The 16,325-nt window shown below is 40.2% G+C and overlaps 1 protein-coding gene across 2 annotated transcripts in view; it reads right to left on the reverse strand.

The window, feature by feature from the left end:
• The window catches only part of MEGF9 (multiple EGF like domains 9), an 85,199-nt gene extending 70,388 nt beyond the window's left edge, over positions 1–14,811 (reverse strand). For both annotated transcript variants that reach the window (XM_021691148.2, XM_021691147.2), the window contains exon 1: positions 14,100–14,811. In XM_021691148.2, coding sequence (XP_021546823.1) covers positions 14,100–14,691 — 592 coding nt within the window. In that variant the 5' untranslated portion in view covers positions 14,692–14,811. The remainder of the gene's footprint in view (positions 1–14,099) is intronic.
• Between the last annotated feature and the right edge of the window lie 1,514 nt (positions 14,812–16,325).

Genomic DNA, 16,325 nt, shown 5'->3' on the forward strand with positions numbered 1-16,325 from the left:
AATATGTCTTGCAACTGGATCAGAAGGGGCTGGGTCTATACTTGAAGTTATATAGCTTCTCCTTTGTCTGATCTGAGAGAAAATTAACCTTTGGGGGAGGAGGGAAGTTTATAAAATGGGAAGGAGGAATGCATCCTCAGGTGACCGGTAGAACTATGAACCACATATGCAAGTCTAAGATTCTTCTCTGACTTTTATGTAATAAAATATCACCTGCTACTTTTTACAACACATTGTTTTGCCCCAGCATCTTGACCTAGAGTCCATATTAAGTTAAAGATGAAAGGCTTTATTGCCAAGTCAAGAACAATCAATACTACCATTTTTGCAGTATGTGGTATTTCTTGCCAAATGCTAATAAGCATTACATTGTCTCTGTTAGCACTAATCCTCCTGGTGCTGATTAGACAGTCTTACAGTTAGTGTTCAGTTCTGCTTTCCATTTATCATGGTTGTCTACCTGTTTAGTCTCATCTAATTTCCACCACTATTTCCTCTCTCCACCCTTACTCCACACCCATATCTACCTCCAAGAAACGATCTTTGATCTAATTTTGATTTTCCCAGTAGCCTACTGAAATCAAACCAGAGTCAGTGTGCAATTCAGAATGAGTGCTGAAAAGGACAATGTATGGGCTTGCTGAGGGATGCTAGGGAAGGTGACAAAAACAGAACCCAAAATGTGTTCTGTATCCACTGAATGCTTTATTTCATTTCTGCTACTCCCATCTGCTTTGGCAATGCAGCACAGTTTAATCAAAAGAAAAAAAGAGCACAGACTTTTAAGTCAGACAGAGCTGGGTTTGAATTCTAGGTCAACACTCAAGAACCCTATTAGGTTGGCACTGTTATACTCACGTTACAGATGACGATAGAGAAGCCCAGGGAGATTATGTGACTTGTACTGTGTATGTGCATGTTGTATTTGGCATGCTTTCAAAAATATCAATGTGCAAGCAATATAAAATTGAGCAGTCATGTCTTTCTACAGGCCCCAGTCTTATTTTCACTTTACTCGGTCATTTGTGGCTAGGGCTCAATACCTACAAAAGATCCCAGAGGATTAAACATCTGCCAGAACTGGACAATGGCTGTTTCAGGGATTCCCTAGGGTCCCATCTTTGCGTTTGCTTTTTGAAAATAGCTTCCATTCAGCTCAGTTCTGAGTGCTACCGTTGCTGTGTATGTGGCAACATGGCACAGGATAATTCTGGCTCGACCTAGGCCCCTCTGATAGGACAGGAGGTAGCCTTTTGCTTCAAGCATATTGGTCCTACCTGTACGTTAGAACTACCTGTTAGAAAAGGTTGATCTGTGACAATGTGCAAATCTTCCTGATGACCAATGTCTTGCCAGTCTACAGACCATGTCAGGGAAGCTGGTAAATGTATTAACCTAGAATTGACGAAGTTCTCTCTGCTGTTTTTTAAACATTTTGAAGAGATAATAAAAACAATATTAATAATAATAATAGCCAACTTGGGGCACAACTATATGCTGATTATTAAGCACTACTAAATCAAGTTTTTTACATGCATTAATTTAATCCTCTCTCAATAACACTATGGTTTACTACTATTTTGATTTAAAAGTTACAGCCCTTTCTTCACAAAATTCAGAGAACAGAGATCATTATGTGAGGTAGATATCAGTTTCCTGGAGGCCAGAGCCATTTTTTGGTCATATTCTTTAGCACAGCACCCAGGCCTTTTTTGGCAATACCTGAGCCAGGCAGATGGACACTTTGACTTCCCTCACCATAGAATTGAAAATACCAAATGCCTGGCTTGGTTTCAGACTGCTTTGGGCTTTTGAGGGCCACTTGAATCCAACAAAAATCATGCTTGGGCTGGAACAGACACATGAGAAATAGTCGCTAGTTTGGTTCTGACAAGGAGTACCAAGTAAAGTACTCAAGTAAAGCGTCATATAGAATCTAAGATCTCCATTCAAAATAGATTCACATTCTTTTTGTGATATGACAAATAATTTAAATATGGTGAGTTATTTCCCATTTTAATCTGTCATATACTTGACTTCAGAAGAATGCTAAACCCAACTCACACATCTGTTTTCATAAAAAATAAGTGATCTTGTTTGTGAGATCCATTTGTGAGAAATGGAGCAATGTATGCAGTAATTAAATATTAAACTCAGTCAATGATAAAAAGCTTTATGGTTTATTTTTTTCTGTAACTATTAGGAAGCATCTAATAGAGTAATATCGCCAATTCTACTATTTTCAACTTCATTTGAAAGATGTCTCATTTTAAAAAGTTAAAATATTTGAAATATATTATGTTTAAGAGCAGTACCAGAGCAATACATCCATATAGAATTATCTCAATGGCAAAGAAGGGGACAAAGTAAATATAGATGTAAAAAATTCTGTAGTTACCATTAAATGTTAACTTTATAGTTATCTGGGTCCATTTTTTGTCTTTATACTTCTTTACATTTTCTAAAATGAATATATATTATTTTTATAATCATAAAAATGGTTAAGTGAATCCCTTCTAAATAGCTCAACCAAAACTAATATTAAAGATCTACGAAACAGCAACTTATTTATTTTATAAGTTTAATATGAGATAAAGATTATTTTATGTTCTCAAGGTAGTATGTGAAGAAAAATAATACTGAAGCATCCCAAACTTTGGAAAATACCATTATGGTCTATAAATTATACAAATATGTTAATTATAAAATAGTATAAAAATATATTTTACATAAAGAAGCCACATAAAATGCATCTGTTTATTTCTTTGTTCTGTTTAGTCAAAAGCTATCTTGTTCACATTATATTATAAGCTAATATGAACCATGTAATCAGGAAAGAACACCAGAAAACTGTTTGAATTCTATAAACCACTGCATTTCAGAAAAGCCCACTTTGAAAAGTGAGACTTCTCAAAAACCTTGGAAGACTGGAAGTAAGGAACAGGCTTCATTTTATAGCTAGAGAAACTAAGTCACAGAGCCATTTAAAAAAATGTGCTCAGGAACATACAAAGTGAATAGAAAGACAGACTGGAATTTAGTTCTGACTATTCTACTGATTAGCTAAACCATTCAGCCCTGCCTTTGTGGACAAGTTGAAGCAACAAATTAACTTAGAAACTAAAACCAGTTGAACAGGATAGGTTTGCAGGCAATACACCAACAATTCAGTATAATAATACCCAACAGCTAGATTGCTTTGTGTTTTTGGTACACTTCATAACTATTCATTAACCCACACAACATCAATGGATGGTGGGGCTATATTGTTAATGCAGTTCATACAGAATGAATAAGTAAAAACATACTGTAGGATTATAATGACTATAAAATCAAACGAGAAACCTACAGCAGAAAAAGTCCAATGCCTTCCTCTAATCAAACTTCAATCCACAAATGAAACAGGATAAGTTGGTTGAAATACCAAGCATCCTTTCTTTTTCCTTATTATTTCCATTAATGCTTCCCAAACTGAACATAACATCCCAAAAATGATAGATAAGACTGAAGAGAACCTAAAAGCTACTCAGTTCACAGAGACGACAACATCTAAACTTTCCCTAGAATATTTTTTAAGGATTACACCTTTAAAAACCATTTCCAAAATCAAAAGGAACTACAGAATATGATGTTCTCCTTATAATTAACAATGCTACTTGTAATTTCTTGTTTTTGCTCACATACATCAAGTAAAAGCACTCGGTTTTTAAAAATAAATAATAAGGGCGCCTGGGTGGCTCAGTTGGTTAAGCAACTGCCTTCGACTCAGGTCATGATCCTGGAGTCCCTGGATCGAGTCCCGCATCGGGCTCCCTGCTCGGCAGGGAGTCTGCTTTGCTCTGACCCTATCCCCTCTCATGTGTTCTCTCTCATTCTCTCTCTCTCTCAAATAAATAAATAAAATCTTTAAATAAATAAATAAATAAATAAATAAATAAATAATAAAAGTCTAGGGGCACCTGGGTGGCTCAGTCGTTAAGCATCTGCCTTCAGCTCAGGTCATGATCCCAGGGACCTGGGATCAAGCCCCTCATCGGGCTCCCTGCTCCGCAGGAAGCCTGCTTCTCCCTCTCCCACTCCCCCTGTTTGTGTTCCTTGTCTCGCTGTGTCTCTCTCTGTTAAATAAATCAATAAAGTCTTTTTTAAAAATTAAATAAATAAATAATAAAAGTCTAGTAAGATTCCTGGTAATATGCCAGCATCTAAGACTGAAACAAAAGTTACAAAAATGAGTTATCTAAAGAGTCTACAATTTACTAAGCAGGGTTATTTAATATTCTCCAGCCAGGTTGAAAATATTCCTACCTCTATCATTTTCCTTATGACTAGGCAGAATACATTCCTTTTTTCTAATTGAATAAATTTCCCCTTCCCTCAGAGCTTAACTGTCTCCTGGGCAAGAATATCATATAGAACAGCTGTTATATTACCAGTATAAAAGCAATCCCATCTGATCTAATTGCAAAACATATGGACAGAATGAAACCAAATTTTGGGGGCTCTGTATCTTTAAAGGAAGAAGTAATCAAAGCTCTTCTATTGGTAAAATCTGTGAACAATGCTATGAATTCAAATTTTGCACAATTTAAACAAGATATATTTCACTAAACTACTTTAATTAAGTGCGTGTTTTACATCTCCCAAACAGAATTATATGGATAAAGAACCAGCTCCGCTTTCAGCTTTTGCTAAGATCTCAGCTAAATGACCCCTAGAGGTATCAAATCTTAAGATATGTTGATCCTACCCTATGTTTAAGATTTGTCAGGCCTCAGGAATCATTTCCTTTCTTGGGTATTGTCTTCAATAATCTATTTTCTTCAGAACCACAACTAATGAGAGCAAATATCTCTGATGCAGATCAAAATAGCTGAGTCGATGTCAAGAATTAAAAATTAAGCTAGCCCTGGTGATATCACCTGATTTGATCTCACATAAATAAAAGCTTACCAAGCTTATCACAACTTTTTATTCATTTTTTTCCATTTTATTCATTTATTTTTATGACTTTAAAATTAAAATTGGATGTATTCATTGGGAAAAAAAAAAAAACCTTGGAAAATTCAGAAAAACACAGAGGTAATTTAAATGACCCATAATCCCATTACTTAGCTTTAGCCACTTCATATTTTGGCATATTTCTCTTTTCCTACGTATATTGCTACTAAACATAATGTAAGCATTTTAATGTCTGCATAATAGTTCAGAGATTACCATAATTTCTTTATCACAGAAGTTTAGAGTAGAAGAATTCCTATTTCAAAAATCTTTACTGAAAGAACAAAGCCAGTATATAAACCAAATGAGAGTGGAGCTGATTCAAGTGTGAGCAGTGATGTAGGGGTGAGAGGTGAGGGTTGGAAGGAGGGCCCCCCTTGGCCTCCTCAGTCCCTATACTGGCTCCCAAACACATTTGAGGAACCACAGGTCCCCCTGAGCAATACAGTTTAAAAACCACAAATCTAGTCTACCTCTCTCGTTTTACAGATGAAATTCCTTGCCCAAGATCACAGAACTGGTGAGAGAACTGATTAAGAACATTGGGTCCCATGGCTTTAGACAAATGCTCAGCTTCTCCAACTTAGCTACTTTCTACAAAAGTCTTCAGATGTTCATTTGCCTACTACTGTTCTTCCTTTACTAAGATAAATAGAAGGAACAAAGTTAGGTAACAAAAACTAAATGATTAATTGCTAGATCTCAAAGAATTTGCTAGATCTCAAAGAACTCCACTCGCCCTAAGTAAGTTTCATACTATTCCTGTGAGTAAAGGGTAAAATAAGGAGAAAAGTTCATTTCTAAACTGAGGAAAAAGGCCATGAGATTACATTATTTTCCCCAAGAATACACTGTCAATATAGTATAGCAACAAACCATTCCCTCTTCTTCACTCAATCATTAAATATTTATTGAGAATCTGTTTTGGCCTGGACACTGGGGACATAATTGTGAACAAAACAAACAGAAGTCCCTGCCCTCATGGATTTTATAAGCCTGATGTGTTTGAATAAGCTATTTTACCTTTCTGAATCTCTGTATTTGCCATCCAGAAAGTAAGGATAATAATACTGAACTATGGCATTGTCGAAGAGCTACATGACATGATGTATGGAAAAAAATCCTGATAGGTAACTAGGCATATAATAATATGTGCTCAGTTAACATTGTTACTATTCTGGCCAAAGTGTCAAATATTAGATTTGAAATGAGAAGTGATAGTATCAAGTCTCTGTGCTACTAACACACTGATTTGAGGCAATACACCTGAAATAGTATATTAAGATAATTCCAAACAGATTTCTACACTAGAAAAAAAGTAAATAATATATCAATCTGAAAAAAAGGATATTTACATGAGCCCTCCCAATCAAGTTCTGTAGTTCACCTTGTCATCTCCATCACACTTACTTTCAATGACTAGTGGGCTCTTTCCTTAACAGTCAGCCCCACAGAGTGCCTGGCAAAGAAAATATAAAGAAATCCTCATCTTCAAATACCATTTTTCCATCCTGCAATTATGGGCAGCAAAATCAAAGATTTATATTCAACAAATGTAAACCTAAAAGACAACAGTTTGAAATACAAATTATCAAATGTGAAACCCACCAAAAACCCCTAAAGGTTTGGTCAATATTCACCAATAAAAGTACCAATAAAAATATCTTGGTCAATATTCACCAATAAAAGTACTAAAAGAGGAAAGAAGTTAAGCTTTTATTCACTCATATAATTCCCAGAACTCAACAAAATATGGATGTCACAGTCTTGGAGATTCTAAGAGCACCTTGTAAACTGTAAAGTGCTGCATACTTGTTAATTATTAGAAGCATTCTGTTCACTATTAACTTTAATTAGATTTCTACAAAGGAAATTCTGTCATTCAAAAGATCAAACATTTGTTTCTCAACCAAATTAAACCTTTTATATTGGTATGCAACCCAAATCCACCTACCCAATAAAAACAACTTATATTATTTATAAATAGAAAAATAAATTTGCTACTTATTCAAAGTACTTAATTTTTTTTGAAGCAGATAACTTCTGTTATGACAGTTTTTTTCTGTATTGTTCCTCAGAAGAAAGAAAGAAAGAAAGAAAGAAAGAAAGAAAGAAAGAAAGAAAGAAAGAAAGAAAGAAAGAGGCAGACAGACAAAACCTGGGCAATAAAAAAGAGCTTTTCTCTCATTATTTTCATAAAGAGAGAATTAATACCATGTCCTGAATACTATATAAATTTTGACACTTTCTTCTCAAACGGGCTTAATAATCTAAATTAAATAGACTAAAAACCAATCCATAGGAAAAAAGTCAAAGTCGCAGAGAAAGACAGGTTTTGTTCAGAGTGCAAAGTGTTCAACCCTTTGCACCCTGTTACCAGGCCATCTTCAAGGACATCTTTTGTTCCTCCAGAAAGACTTCTTGGAAGAATTGGGCTTTGAGGAGGCACTGAAGGAGGACAAAGTGGTAAATTGTTAAATAGAGAGGATAATTTGATTCCTTAAAGAACATGAAAGAATGGATGGGGCTAAGAATAAAAGACAAGAGTGAGAGGGAGATATAGAGGAATTTAAAGTGAAAAAAATAAAAATAAAGTGAAAAAATGAGCAAGGAGAACAGAGGAAAGGTTTTGTTTTGTTTTGTTTCTTAATGAAGAAAAAATAATGGGGAAAGGTTTTTTTGACAATAACGCTTATCTGTGAAACAGTAGTAGCATTACCAGAGGGATTATTTTGACACAAATTTATCACATGTACTTAGAAGAAACATCTACAAGGATAATTTTTTTGAATAAACCTTTACTGTGATCCAAACACATATGTGTCCAAACATTATCTTTTTCATCACAATTTTCAAAAATCTCCCTTCAAACAGACTACTAGTGTAGTCTGGGTAGTTGTTTCCAGTGAAAAACAGATAAACCAAAATATGTACTTGAAGAGAGACAGTGACCACAGAAGAGGTGCCTGTAACATAATCTCAACATTAGTAATAAAGTTTTTATATCACATCTACGGTAAATAAACAAAAATCAAGATCAAGGCAAAAAGCATGAATTAAAGCTCTTTATAACTAAAAATATCATCTAACACTGTCTTTCAGCTAAACAAGATCTTATATTTCTATTCTCTTCTGATCTACCCATAATTTACCCATCAGTAAAAACAGTACTGTGATACTTTTTTTCCATTCTTTTTATAAGGGTGCCAGGACGTCTGGAAGTTAATATATACATGTTTAGAAATTTTGAGATGAAAAGTAATGCACACTTTAATTTAATGGGTCTTTTAAAAAAAAATCAAGATAAAAAGACCTAGTCAGATTATTTCAATGTGTAAATTTTCAATTAGCCAGAAGGCTTCCTGGGGTCATAATTCAGAAGATTTGAAACTAATGTTATGGAGTTTAACTATGCTATTCCAAAAACAAATCAGACTAAGGAATTTCTACATAAAGCTAGGCACTTAGGCCAGGCATAAGATACAGTAAATTTGAGAAGTCCCTGGGCCTGGCCCTAAAAAGACTATAAACTTCTCTATCATAGACCATATTAAAATCTAATCAAAGGAAGAATTAAAACTACAATTTAAAACCACAGTTGTAAAACATGTAAAACAGAAAATTCAAAGAGGTGAATGAATAGCATACAATAGAGTGAAGGGAGTAACTTCACTCAGTAGAACAGTAGAAATTTTCTCAGATTAGTATCCAAGGACCAATAATTTTTAGCAAAATGGTTTCCTTCTCTTCTCTTCTATGTAACTATTTCCTTAAATGCCAATAACATGAATTCTGGAATCAGAATGATTAAGTTTGAATCTAGGTTCTGCCATAGCTGGGCTTCTGTGAGCCCCAGTTTCCTTATCTGTAAGATGAGGATAATAATAGTATCTAACTCAATTGTACCTAACTGTTGTGAGGATTAAATAAGTTGATATATGTAAGGTGCTCAGAACACTGCCTGGAACATAGTAAGTACAATATGTGTTTGCAATTACTGTTACAGTGGTCCATAAGCCCTCAGACCTGATGCCAAGTACCAGGAGATCCAAAAACCAAAATTCTTTCTGTAACTCATTTGGCAGCAAAACCTGACCCAAACATATGCAAGGCTATTTACAGTCTTTATTTATCCCACTCACTGTAAATATACATGCATTTTGCTGCAAATATCTTCATGTATTTGATCATAGGATGCTGCCCCAGACTTCATTGGGGTATATTTATTAACTTCCTAAAATCCAGAAAAAAAACTTAAATTCTGAAACACATCCAGCCCCACAGGTTTTGGATAAAAGATAGTGGACCTACATTATCTCTGGAGCCTGAACAACTTCTATGTCCCTAAAACAAATGATATCTTCTTAAATAACCACAAGCAAATAACACTCTGTACCTAGAGCAGAGAATTTTAGGATGAAGAAAACATTACCCGGTATGAGGAATTCTTAATCTCAGGAAATAAACTGAGGGTTGCTGGAGTGGTGGGGGGTGGGAGGGATGGGGTGGCTGGGTGATAGACATTGGGGAGGGTATGTGCTATGGTGAGTGCTGTGAATTGTGTAACACTGTTGAATCACAGACCTCTACCTCTGAAACAAATAATACATTATATGTTAAAAAAAAAAAAAGATAGTAGGAAGGGAAAAATGAAGGGGGAGAAATCAGAGGGGGAGACGAACCATGAGAGACTATGGACTCTGAGAAATGGAGGGTTCTAGAGGGGAGGGGGTGGGGGGATGGGTTAGCCTGGTGATGGGTATTAAAGAGGGCACGTACTGCATGGAGCACTGGGTGTTATATGCAAACAATGAATCATGGAACATTACATCAAAAACTAATGATGTAATGTATGGTGATTAACATAACATAATAAAAAAAATTTTTTTTTTAAAAAAGGAAAAAAGAAAACATTACCTGGTACAGTTAGAAGGGCCCTGCATTCCCAGAATGTTCCTTTCAAACAAAATCCACTCACGATATTTTATTTACATGTTATACTAGTCAGAATTTTCAAGCTCTAAATTCTAAGGTTTGCTTAAACAAAGCCTATTCTCTTAATTTACATCATAAATAAATGATTAAGTCTCTTTGGGGGCATTAATGTGCCCTGAATCATGCATACCAAATCATCACAGAACTTTTAAGCTAGAAGAGACCCTTGAGAACTAAACTATTACTCCTTCCCTTCCAAACTATTTTATCATCCCTAAATTTACTCTCCTCTATGAGGTAAGAATAACCTGCTCTAACTTGTCCTTAGACTCTGTCTATAGGAACACCCTGTAGGTGCATGTGAATAAACTGGGTGGGGTATGCTAACAGACTTGGGATCTAAAAGGATGGCTTGAATCTAACACAATACATCAAATGTCTCAGTTCATACTTTAGAAAATAACAAGAATTTCCCAGTCCGGAATGAAGAAACACTCATCTAGTACATGTTTTGTTTTTAAAAAAAAAAACGGCTTAGCTATCTTAATGGATTCAATGAGTCAACAACATAATGTGGCTGCCAAAAACACTACTGTGATTAGGAACTAACTACATCAACAGTAGCATAGCATCCAGAAGGAACGAGGTAACTGCCCTCTCTACCGCAAGCTAGTTAGAACATATCTGGAGTATTATGTTGAGCTCTGTGCTCCACGCTTTGGGAGAGACGCAGAAAGACTGAAAAAGTCCAGAAGAGGACAGTGAGGGAATGTGAAACCCTGTCACATAAAGAACAGTTGAGGGAGCTAAAGTTATTTAGTCCAGACTCAGAGGGAACACGATCACTATCCCCAAGCCCCTGAAGAATTATCATGGCACAGAGAGAGCAGACTTGTTCCACATGGCTCCGAAGGGCAGAACCAGAACCAGTAGGTGTTAACAACAGAGAGAAAGATTTCAGCTAACTCTTGGAAGTATTTCTTAAAATGTAGAGCCACGCTAGGAGGTAGTGGCTTCTAAAGTCCTATCTAGCCCTAAAGGTCCATAGTTTAAAAAATCGAACACTTGTCATCACCTTAGTGTCTTACTGCCTGTAACCACCATCCTCTGGCATCACAGCCTCTTCCTTAACTCTTCTTAAAATGGCCTACCCAGCCAACCAATCAGCCAAATGTTTTGCCAAGTCTGGGGGAGGAAAGTGCCTGTTTGCTGGGCAATTAGTTTCAGTTTGCAGATCAGTGTCCTTATAAACAAAAGAGGGCCCTAATTGAGGGGCAGGCAAGAGCTCTCAGCTAGACCTCTATGAAAGAAATTCTTATTAAATCAAAGAGCAGCTAGAAGACCCATCTAATCACATATTATCAATGGCATTCAGTCCTTACAGGAACATTAAAATATAATACCCAGTACAACCATCTTCCCAAATGCCAGAGAATCCAACTCTGCAAGTCAAACTAGGTCTCTCAAGATCAGCTGGAAGCTTTCCTTCTGTCAAAGAGATGTGTGTACTGCTTGAAGTAGACTAGAACACATGCTTAGATAAAAAGGCCATCCTTGATTATATCATACTGTAAAGCCAAAACTACGTATCAACAGGCCCACAAAGTTCAGTTCAGCTGCTAAGAACTAGACATAGGCAATCCATAGTGAATTCACACACAAAAAAGTAAGAACTGTGTTAAATTTAAGACACAGAACAGCTACCAAAGTTGGACAGCCTTCTAAAACTTTTGTCACCCAAAGACCATGATAGACATAGGTATATGTTAGTTCATGGAAGTTACTAAAGCCTTGAACAGTTCAGATGGCACATATTAATCAATCCAGCTTTACTTCACTTGAAATTGGATTCTTTGAAACTCCAGCTGAAGTATTGGAGAATATGTCCATGACGGGCTTAACAAGAACACATTCTTCTCTGGGCTTTTTAAACTGAATCCCAGAAGCAATTTAAATGTCCATAAATAAGGAATTGGTTTAAAAAATTATATTACTCTTATACCAAAAAATGCAACTGTTAAAAGAAGAATAAGGTAGATCTTAAGTATGGACATGGAAAAAAATTCCCAATATATAGTTAAGTGAATACAGCAAGCTGTAAAACAGTATGTGTAGAAGTATTTTGAGTTTTAAAAACTATTTTTAAAAACCGTCTGTGTATGTATGTTCATATATGTCCAGAAAAATGTCTGAAAAGAGATCAAACTGTTAACAGTAGTAACCTCTAGGGACTGACTGGAACTAGGAAGCAGTAAAGGAGTGACTTTCACTTTTTCCTTTGTAGACTTCTGGTTGTTTGTATTTTTTTGGAAGTAAAGGTTAACTTTGTGATTTAAAAATAACAATACAAAAATAATAAAGTTAAAATAATATCAATTACATGGACTTATTTATCATATACTAACCATTCAAAATGAGTGATCTTGCTACTACTTAAATGCTACTGTGTGCTTCAAACTCTGGAAGATTTAATTCATCCTTTTTCTATTATATTTTACTACAACAACAACAACTAAGAAATCATCACGTTACTACTAGGTTTCTCAAAAAAAATTGTAGTCATAAGGATAACTAACACACACAAAGTGCTTATTCTGGACCAGGAACTGTTCTAAGCACCATAAATGTATTAACTTAGTTAATCTTCACAGCAATCCTATGAAGTAAGTACTATTATTATCTTCATTTCACAGTTGAAGAGAGGTTAAGTGACCTGCTCAAGATTACAGGGTTAATAAGGGGCAGAGCTAGGATTCAAACCTAAGAATGGACTCCAGAGTCCATACTCTCAACCACTATGCTTCCTGTCTCTTAGTAATATGACAATCTTTCTATACCAAAGCCAAAAAAGGTTACAGTAAAAATCCAGCTAGTTTATATACTCCTTCAAGCTAGAAGAGATGCAAACTTAGCTTTTTATGGTTGGAATAATCTGCATTCCTACTGATGTTAATGCCATGCTCCAACCCAAGATTCAAAACTGTATTAAGACTCATAATCATGTGGGAAAACTCTCTACAAATTCAATTATAGTCCAAAGTCCATACCTGACTCTACAGCAAATCACTGAGCCTAACAATTAGGTCAGAGATCCATTAATGTAAGTACAGCTTGGCAAATAGTTTGGACAAATCTCCAGCCCAACTTTGGCAAAGGAATTCAGAAACTCTTGTCTAATGTCTTGACAAGATAGTTTTTATTTGTTTAGTTCCAGGCCCACTTTAGATTAAAAGGAGACAAGAATAGGAGTTGTCTTTAACTTTGCTTGAAGACTTCAATCAGCAGGAAGAAGAGCCTATTTTCTATGTGGACTCAAAACAGATACTGGCATTTATCAGCATCCTCCAAACTGAACATTCTAACTTAAGGAGGAGAAAATGGGCATCCCTGCTTAAATTGTATATTTGTCCAAACATATTGACCTTGTAAGTGAGAAAGAAAAAAAATGGTGCAAGGAAGGGATTTAACCTAATTTATAGGCATGCTCAACCTAGATACACACCTGTCCCAAATGACCTACTGAATTCACTTATTTGCAGGGAAAACATGGATTACAATGTCTTTTTTTTTTTTTTTGGCTCGGCTGGTCTGTCCTACAGTGGTAAACAAAATCCTCACTATCTCTTCCACCTGTCACATGCACATCTTATATATACATATATAATGCACATTATATCTATATGCACATTATACACACACACACACACACACACACACACACACACACACGGAGAAATTAACAAGGAGACGGAAGCTTTGGAAGGAATCCCTTATACTCAGTTTTTGACCCATTGGTTGAACGAGGTACTGTTCTGGCTTTCAAACTTCCCGAAATAACCCAGGCGGAGAGGCAGGGTGAACGAACCGAACCCAAAAGTTTGCGCCCATTCAGGGTCTCTGACAAAGGCCAGAAAGCCCCGTTTGGAAAGAGATACGATGTCTTCCACACCGCAGCCGCACCCCTCCCGGGGAAGCCCAGCCCAGGGGGGACAAAAGACTTTCCAGATTGGGGAAGGGGGTGCGGGCGAGCTGGAGCTCGGACCTCCCCCTTGGGAGTCGAAATCCGGGGAAACTTTGGGGCGAAGAATGATCAATTCCGGGCACTAGCCCAACCCTGGAGGCAGCCGCGGGGCTGCGTGCAGCCGGCGAGGGGCGCGGGGACTCACCTGGGGGAGGGGGAGAGGGGGCCTCTGTGGCAGGTGGGGTGGGCGGGACGCTGCTGCCGCCGGGGAGCTCGGGGGTCGGGCTCAGCCGAGTGGTGGGCGCCGGGATGGTGGTCGCAACGGGGGTGGTCGGCGCCGGGCCAGTGCTCGTCGAGAGGGTGGTCGGCGCGGGTCTGGTTGTCGCGCGAGGGGTGGTCGGAGTACGGTCCACCGCCGGAGGGGCGGTCGGCGAGCGGCCGAGCGGCGCCTGGAAGGTGGTCGCGGCGGGTCCAGCCGTCGCCCGAGGAGGGGTGGTCTCCGGGGATTGGGCTGACGAGGACGCAGCCAGGGGCTGGTGGACAGTAGTGCGCGGCGCTCCGGTCCTCGGGGCCTGGGCCGTGGGAGTCGTCACCTTAGAGAAAGGGCGACTGGGCTCGCGCCCTAGCCCCGGGCCCGGAGACGCGTCCACCTGCCCCGCGGCCCCGCCGCCACCGGTGACATTCCCCGCCGAGGTTGTTGAGGCGGCGGCGGCGGCGGCGGCGGCGGCGCAGCACAACAGGGCGAGGGCGCCCAGGCTCGGCAGTCTCCTCATGGCGCGCTCGGCTCCGCCATTCATTCATTCAGTCATTCAGTCGGTCGGTCAGTCATCTTCTCCTCCCTGCACTCGGACCAGGGAAGCCGCCGCAGCCGCCACCGCCACCGGGCGCACCATCGCCACCTCCCTCTGACAGGCGGCCGGCCCCGCGGGCGGGCCCCAGAGCGGAGGGAGCGACCGGGCAGAGCGCGGACAGCCCGCCCTCCCCGATTGGCAGCCTCGCCCGACCAATAGAAGGCCACGCTGGCCCACGTGACCCGCCCGCTTCCCGGCCTCTCTGTAGCTCCGCGGACCAATCAGAGGGCGTCGAGGGGAGGGGGCGGTGTTAAGGCGGGAGGAGGGTGGTACGAGCCCCTCTCCAGCCCTTCGGGCTCGCGGCAGCTCCGGCTTTGTCTGCCCAAGGAGTGGGGCGCGGGCCGCGGGCATCGGGCGACGCGGAGCAGACAAAGGACGCGCCCCGCGCGGCAAACGCCGGGCCAAGTCGTCTGCTCCACTGGGCGGCTAGCGCGACCCGGGGCGGGGAATCCGCTCTCGGGAGCTTCCCCGCCCTCTTGAACAATGGGGCGCCGGCGCCGCACCCGGGCTCCAGTGGAGACTGGGCTGGAACCCCCGCAATGGGCGAGGGCGGCAGCAGCGAGCATGTAGAGCTCAGCATTGCTTGTGCTGCCCGAGAAAGCCTGGCCTCGGCCCTGCGAGGTCTGCGCTGCCATTCCCATTTCAGGGATGGGGAAACTGAGGCCCATGCTGAAGGTGCCACTGAGCCAAGACCCACGCCCGGACCAGACACCTGCTGTAGGCCCTGGCGCTGTGCCAGGCAGGACGGGAGTACTAGAGACCCGCCCGGAGCCGAAGGTGCAAGCTTCCTGTATAGTGGAGACAGAATCACGTGCACATTTTACTCTGACCCCGCACCCCCAACCCATCCCCAGAGGAGAATAGGCTCCGACGGGGTTTGAACCTCAGCGTCCTGTTTCCTGCTGAGTGGTTTTGTGGCCTGAGCGCAGTTTCCTCACCTCTAAAATGGGCATGATAGACACGGAACACCCCCACACCTCCTGTCACAGAGATGATGTGAGAATTCAGTCATGTACTGAAAGAGCTTAATCCAGTCCCCCGCCCGCAGTAAACCCTCCTTAATGCTAACTACTCGCAGTGTACTGGGTTCGGACAAGCCCCACGCCACAGCCCTGAAGTGTCCCCAGCCTCCTGCCTACTGCAGGGACTGGGGTGGGTCTGATAGCAGAGCTTGGCCCCCCGTGACACCAAACCCTGTATAAAGCTGGAATTCCGACGCGCAGCCTCGCACCATCTGCCCAGGATCCAGAGCCTGCTCAGGCACTGCAGCTTCTAGGGAGAGCCAAGCGGGACGGGTTTGTCATCTGACAGGGCTTAATCCCAGCCCCGACGCCAACCCATTCCTGGCCTCTCCTATGTGATGCTTGCCTTTGTGCATGGTTTCCCATTAGTCACTGTCCTCCAACCAGAAAGGCAGGATGAGATTTGTATGTGAACTTGGGTATATGTTAATTTAAAAATGCATTTATTCACCTGCCTGAGTAGTAGGTGGGGAGAGGATGTGTACACGCTTGTGGATGAGAGCATAAACATCTTTGTGAGTCTGTGTGTGTAAGTATGATATGTATTTGTGTGAGTTT

This window comes from Neomonachus schauinslandi, chromosome 13, assembly GCF_002201575.2.
Source record: "Neomonachus schauinslandi chromosome 13, ASM220157v2, whole genome shotgun sequence".
Classification (NCBI taxonomy): domain Eukaryota; kingdom Metazoa; phylum Chordata; class Mammalia; order Carnivora; family Phocidae; genus Neomonachus; species Neomonachus schauinslandi.